Below are 7,067 nucleotides of genomic sequence, written 5' to 3'. Positions count from 1 at the left end.
ATGTCTCTTCTCATGGTGGTGCTCAATATTTTGTTACCTTTATTGATGACCACTCGAGAAAGGTATGGATTTATTTTCTGAAACATAAATCTGACGTGTTTGACGCATTTCAGAAATGGAAGGCATTGGTTGAGACAGAAACAGGTCTGAAGCTAAAATGTATAAGGTCAGATAATGGTGGTAAGTATGACAAGAAGGAATTCTTACAACTTTGTGCTACTAATGGGATACGTATGGAGAGAACGCTCCTAGGGACACCACAAAAGAATGAAGTAGTTGAGTGTATGAATTAGTTGAGCATATGAATTAGACGTTAAATGCACGAGCAAGGTGCATGAGACTGCAATGTGGGTTGCCCAAAGCTTTTTGGGCACAAGCTTTATAAACGGCTGCTTATTTAATCAACCGGACACCTAGCAGTCCATTAGATATGAGGATTCAATAAGAGGTTTGGATTGGCAAGAAAGTAAACCTCTCTTATCTGAAAGTTTTTGGGCGTGTTGCTTATGTTCATCTGAATCCTACAGAAAGGAAAAAGATAGGGCCACAGGCGAAGAAATGCATTTTCATTGGTTATGGAGGTGATGCATTTGGATATAAATTGTGGAACTATGAAAGTCACAAGGCAATCTGAAGCAGGGATGTAACCTTCAATGAAGATGTATTTTATAAAGACAAAGATGCAACACAGGTCATAGGTGAAGGATCAATTACTCAAGTCGACAAAGAATCAATTTCTCTCTCCTCCACCTCATCGCTTCTCTCTGCCACCTCATCTTTTCTCTCTGCCACCTCATCTCTTCTCTCTGCCACCTCATCTTCTCGCCACCTCATCATCTTCTCCGTCGAAGGTCGCCGACCGGCCAATTTTCTAGCCTGCGACCTTCATAAAAAAAATAAAAAATTCTATCTCCTCTTTCTCTCTCTAAAGAAAACATTTTTTTTTTATTTCCTCTCCCTCTCTCTCTCTCTAAAACTCCGGCGAAGGGGAAACCCTTCGCCAGAGATCGAACAGATCTTGAAGGTCTGCTCGAACAGACCTTCAAGATCTGTTCCGAACAAAGTCTGTTCGAGCAGACCTTCAGGGTTTGTTCGATCTCCGTATTGTTTTTTTTAGAGAGCGAAAGAGGAGAGAGAAATTTGTATTCTTTCATTTATGAAGGTCGCCGGCCGGAGAGAAAAGAGAAATGATGAGGTGGCGAGAAGATGAGGTGGCAGAGAGAAGAGATGAGATGGAGGAGAGAGAAATGTTGAATGGTTAAACGGTGTTATAACGGAATCTGAAAAAGGGGGTCATACGGGAATTAGTGATAAAAGTAAGGGGCTAGGTAGGAAGTTGGTCACTGAGTTGGGGGCCATTTGGGAAATAGCCCTAAATAAAAAGACCAATCAAAATATAGATGTCAAAAATATTATTTCAGCGAGTTCACATTCAGACACAAAAACAAGCTTACCTTAAGACTATCTCACAAGGACTTTCATTAACTAGGCCATTTGGGTCGGGTAAGTTGCTCGGGCTACATGCTAGACTAAGGTTCTTGGGGTGGAGCCCAAGCCCGCCCATTATCTATAGGCGGGTCTGCTATCCGCTGTCTGTCACAGGCTTCAAGCAGTCTGTTACTCTGTTTGCCCATGGGATCAGGGCGTTAGGAGCAGGCCTAACTCAATTCTCACCCTTATACCCTATACTTGCTCTAGTTGAGGATTAAATAAGCTCCATTAGGATTACTCCTTTATGCGACAAATGTGAGTCAAGATCAAGTACCCTTTATATCTTTATCATATGAATCTGACTCATCTGACATAAATGCACCTAAAATCAACCCAAAAAACTAGCTATTCACACCGTTCAATAAAACACAAATATTCTGAAATCTAACTCTGAGTCAGTTTAGACCTTGTATAAGATTTCAGTTCTGACTTAAAAGGCAAATACTACTTAAGAAAGACATTCCTTGACCTTGTGTCTACACTACAACTATAACCTCACTCAGATGAGATGCAAGGCGATGAGCTATACACAGGTTATGACCATTTCGTCTACCCAAGTGTCAGTAACTATAAGCGAATTCCTAACTAGTGATCAACCACCTGCCGGCTGATGCCAGTAAGCCTATCTCTTAAAATAATTCTCATTGACCACTTCTCTTGAGGAAGTCCAAAGAAAATATTAAATCAATCCTTTGCTCTATAGATTTGATCCACTCCATGTATGCACCTTTGTGCATGCTTTTGAGTCCGAAGCGACAGACATGTAGCAGACACTGAAATCCAGACTTAAAAGCCTCCCACAGGCCCAATACCTGCAAGCTCAAAAACAATAGGATAGTTTAGTACAAAAAATTCAGGAAATTTAGTTTTTTACTAAGACAAATTGTTCCAAGCAAGATATACAAGTGCGGATGGGTCGAAAAAGATAAATAGAAGTACCTGAGTTTGGCAATGGCTTTCTCATAGGAATAGGCTCTAAATCCTTTATCTCAACGACTACCAAATCAGATGTTAGAAAAGTACACGCAACCGAAGCAGCATTCTCCAAACAACATCTAACCACCTGCTTCAATTTGTAATGGAGAATCATGAATATTTTAACAAATTATGGGTCGATATAAAAACATCTAGATCAGCGTTTGCAAAAACCTTTGATGGGTCTATGATACCAGCAGCCATCAAATTTTCATAACAATCTTTGGCAGCATTGTATCCGTATGTAGCATCGTCACTAGATAGAATCTGAAAAAAATACGCCGTTTTAGTTCATAGCTATGTAAAAGTGGGACCTTAAAACTTTCAATGTTTTGCAGTAGTTAATGCAATATTATCTAGACCTTTTCAACGACGATGCTGCCATTTACGCCTGCATTTTTAGCTATCAGCCTTGATGGATAAGTTAAAGCCCTTTTGAAGATATCAGCTCCAATCTGCATAAGAATGTCGCTATAGTTGATTCAAACTACTGGGATAGCAAGCACTCAGAGGATTAATCAATGGTCTCAAGCTTCAATTTCAAGATATGTAAATTTGAGGGGTCTGAGTTCGAGTTGTTTCCGTCCAGCGCACAGTAGTCATTTAGCTTATTTCAGAGAATGAGCTTTTAGTTCAGACTAATTTTATGTCCAACTCAAACAGATCCAAAATCCGCGAAGTTAACCATTCAAACGAGTCAGACACATGAGTCAGATCAGACAAAACGTTCTAAAATATCGCTCGAGTCAACTCAGATCTCAGGTCAGATTCAGATTTGAATTTGAAAAAAGAAACAAAATCCACCCAATTTATGAAACGTTTGAGGAAAATAAGCTACTACCTTTTGTTCTTCATTTTCCAAGCCTTTCTTGATATTATCCACCTTCAAAGACAGCCTCAACATGCTACACCCACCACCAACCACAACACCTTCTTCAATAGCTGCCTGGAACATAGAAACGTTTAGCTTCGATCGAGTGAGCGAACTAAATCGAAAAAAATGAATTAAGGTATCATGAAGGTACCTTGGTTGCATTTAAAGCATCTTCAATCCTTAATTGTTTATCCTTCAATTCTACTTCTGTTTGTGCTCCTACCTATCTACCATTTCGATGAGTAAATCGCATACCATCAAAATGACATCTTGCACCTCAAAACAAAATTTTGTTTTCTCGGAGAATACCTGGAGAATAGCTATTCCACCAGATAGCCGTGCGATTCTTTCATTAAGTATGTTCTTTTGGAAATTTTCTTCTGTGTTCTGCAAAACAACACATCAACTTTCTAATCGCATTTACGTCATAAGTAGGCCACCTTACAAGTAAATATTAGAATAAGATAAACTTTGAAACTAAGATTTGAAAACTGGAGATTAAAGAAAGCTATCGACATTTAGTTCTCTTCTACAAGATGATATCTAGAAAGGTAATGAAAGAGTAGCAGTGTAGTTGCAGGCGAGTATCAAGAACTTATGGGCTCACCTCTACAAGATTTCGGATTTGAGTAACTCTTTCTTTGACAGCTGATTGGGTACTTCCATCGGTAACTATCAACGTAGAATCCTTAGTCACCACTACCTTAGTGGCTGTTCCTAGTACTTCCGGCCCAACCTTTTCTAGGATTAATCCTATCTCATCTCTCACTACCGTAGCTGCAACAAAGTAAGACAGAATCCTAAAGAAGAGGAACGTCTATATATATAAATATGTATGCTAATATGATGATTTGAGATATACTTGAAGAATTTGTTTACCTCCTGTTAAGATGGCAATGTCATCTAAATAGTGACTTTTTCGCTCTCCAAAAGCCGGAGCTTTAATAGCAACTGCTTTCAGTACTCTCCTGAGTTTGTTCCTGATAACTGGCGCAAGAGCTTCCTGTTCAATCCCTTCAGCAACTATCAAAATTGGGTACTTTTCCTGCACTGCATTATCCAATATTTTGAACATCTCTTTCGGGTTCGTAACCTTTTTATCGACCAGAAGCACCTACAACCAACATAATAATCCAAACTCTGATTACTTTATAGAATCAGATTATGAACTGCAAGTGCAAAAACTACCTTGCAGTTGGTGTATTCCACTATCTTCTTTCGACGATCCGTGACAAAATATGGAGATAAATATCCACGATCGAATTGCATTCCTTCTACAATCTCCATACTATTTTCGGTTGATTTTCCTTTCTCGATAGTGACCATACCTTTTCTCCCTACTTTCAGAAGAGCATCTGAAATCATGTTTCCCACTATGTAATCGTTTCCTGCACTAACTGCAGCAACGTCCGCAAGCTCGTGATCCTCAACCTGCAAGGCATATGGACTTCTGAGTTTAGCCTAACATATTGATTCTCGTATATAACATACTTGGTCTCTAATCAAATACTGGTAATTTACTAAACTCATGACTCAATTACCGAATTGAAACGGCCAAGGTAAAGAGCTTTGATTTTGGAACTTACAGGTTTTGACATCAACTTGAGTTCAGAGACAAGGGCTTCCGCCGTCTTCTTTATCCCACGTGAGATTTGAATAGGGTTCATCCCTGCTGAGGTAACCTACAAAGATTGCAAATTACAAACTTCCAAGAGCTATGAAGGTTAAGCATCGAGAACGAGAGTCCGGCGAGAACAAAAACTACCGCAAGGATAAAATCCATACCTTAAGACCCTCAGCAATAAGACCTTGAGCAAGAATGATGGAAGTAGTGGAACCATCACCAGCAAGATCATTAGTTTTAGCACCAGCTTGTCTTACTAGTTTTACACCAACATTCTCCAAGGGGTCCTCCAATTCAATCTTGTTTTCCAAATTCAAAATCTAATTAGTAGATGCATGATGAATAGAAGATGAACAATTTACATATCAACTCAGAATTAGGCCAAATCCAATAAATAGGAGGGGACAATGATCAACTTCATAAGAGGGAAACAAATTCATCAAAACCCTAGTTCAGTGACAAATTAAACACTAACTGAAGTTATCACCATTTCTAACAGTGTTCTTCATTCTTCTTCAATTAACCTAAGTAGGTACCAATTCAAAATGTGAAGAAGAAGAGAAAGAAAAACCCATTTCATATAAATTATAAATTTCGATAAAAAATTTCGATATTGATATGAAAACAATACAAATCAAAAACCCCAAAAACCAGAGAAGGAAAACAGAAAAAGGGTTAATGGGGCTTTCTAGTTCACCTGCTTAAGAACAGTTTCTCCATCATTAACAATCTTTGGAGGTCCATACTTGTTCTGCAACACCACATTTCTTCCTTTTGGACCCAAAGTCACCCCAACCAGCTCTGCTACCATGTCTACTCCTGCCTGCATTACAAACCATGAAAACTCTTGTCCTGAAAAAGTTCATAAACAACCAACATTAATGAAGAATACCCATTTCAGATTATAACCTGAAGCTTCCTTGTGGCTGAACCATCATGATTGAAGTGAAGCTCTTTGGCTGTGGCTCTGATGTTTAGAGAGGAAGGTCTTTTAGTTGAAGTGAACAATTTAGAATCAGAGAAAGAAGCTGCTGAAATGGGTGTTGGTGAATATGAACATGCCATTGTTAGTTATCTTTCAGTTGGAAATTTCTTTTGGCTGCACTTTCTGTTAAAGATGGAAAGAATGATTTAATAAGCAGATAAGAGAGAGAGAGAGAGAGAGAGAGAGAGAGAGAGAGATGTGGTATACATTGGGCTTGGGTTGAAGACATTATCAAGGCCCAAAACCTCTAAACTCAAGAACCAATTAGTAGCGGCAAACATGCCCCACCGCGCGGCACGACACGTTCTATAGCCGTGGCGTTCCAAACACGCCTCGGCTACGGAAGATACAGCAGTGGAGCGTTCTGTTCCTAAGCCACCCATATTGGAGACACAACATGAACCACTAGCACGGCATGCCGTGTTTTTTCTAGTCGCAGCCTCGCTGTGTTGACACGCGGGTTTGCAATGCCTGGCCGGGCATAGCTCGTTCCTGTGCCTGACTCAACAGATCTGTGCCTTGCACAGACCGCGGCAGGCCGTGTCTCCGGTTCTAATAGGTCGGGATGACAGGTCTGAGACCTCTGAATCCCAGGGCCACCACGCAGGCGGCTGATCCATGACGGGTCAACACGGAACGGCGCGTGACACCGTGTTGTGTCATGTCTTCTCTGAAACGGGTTGTACCGGTCCGTTTCCGGGTGGGCACTACATGTTAGAGAGTCTACTCCACTCGGCTAAACCGAGTGGATTAGTCCATTGATTAGGAAAAGGTTTCCTACTATAATTAGGAATCCTAGTCCTAGTTTTATTAGGAATGTTGTAGTAATTAGTTTTTCTATTTCTATTTTCTATTTCTAAAACTTCTTCAATGTAAACCTATATAAAGAGATCAATACATAATGTAATAGTCATGTTATTGTGAATAAACAAAAGGTTTTACCTTAATCTCTCTCTCTCACAATTAACATATCATCTTCTTCTTCTCGGTTCTCACCGAAACTATCTCACTCCATCTCTCGGTCTCACCGGAGCTGCTGCTGCCTCCTCTCGGATTCAACCGAGTTCCGTGATTCTTCCACTCTCGGCTTCACCCGAGAATCACCCTCATACCTCTCG

At 40.1% G+C, this 7,067-nt stretch overlaps 1 protein-coding gene across 1 annotated transcript; it reads right to left on the bottom strand.

Moving 5' to 3' along the window:
- Positions 1 to 1,747: 1,747 nt before the first annotated feature.
- On the bottom strand, positions 1,748 to 6,176 carry LOC147548032 (chaperonin 60 subunit beta 4, chloroplastic-like). Its single transcript, XM_086667307.1, has 14 exons — positions 5,874 to 6,176; positions 5,662 to 5,787; positions 5,126 to 5,263; positions 4,927 to 5,022; positions 4,529 to 4,771; positions 4,220 to 4,454; positions 3,948 to 4,117; positions 3,650 to 3,727; positions 3,492 to 3,563; positions 3,308 to 3,412; positions 2,829 to 2,921; positions 2,641 to 2,733; positions 2,431 to 2,554; positions 1,748 to 2,303 (listed from the first exon to the last, which is right to left on the bottom strand). Exons 1-14 carry the CDS (start codon positions 6,027 to 6,029, stop codon positions 2,278 to 2,280), a joined length of 1,755 nt encoding a protein of 584 aa, XP_086523433.1. The 5' UTR covers positions 6,030 to 6,176; the 3' UTR covers positions 1,748 to 2,277.
- Between the last annotated feature and the right edge of the window lie 891 nt (positions 6,177 to 7,067).

The sequence above is a fragment of the Eschscholzia californica genome, unplaced genomic scaffold, assembly GCF_041429995.1.
Source record: "Eschscholzia californica isolate CP2 unplaced genomic scaffold, dmEscCali1.0.p SCAF_3, whole genome shotgun sequence".
NCBI classification, from domain to species: domain Eukaryota; kingdom Viridiplantae; phylum Streptophyta; class Magnoliopsida; order Ranunculales; family Papaveraceae; genus Eschscholzia; species Eschscholzia californica.
This window is presented reverse-complemented; position numbering and strand designations above follow the sequence as displayed.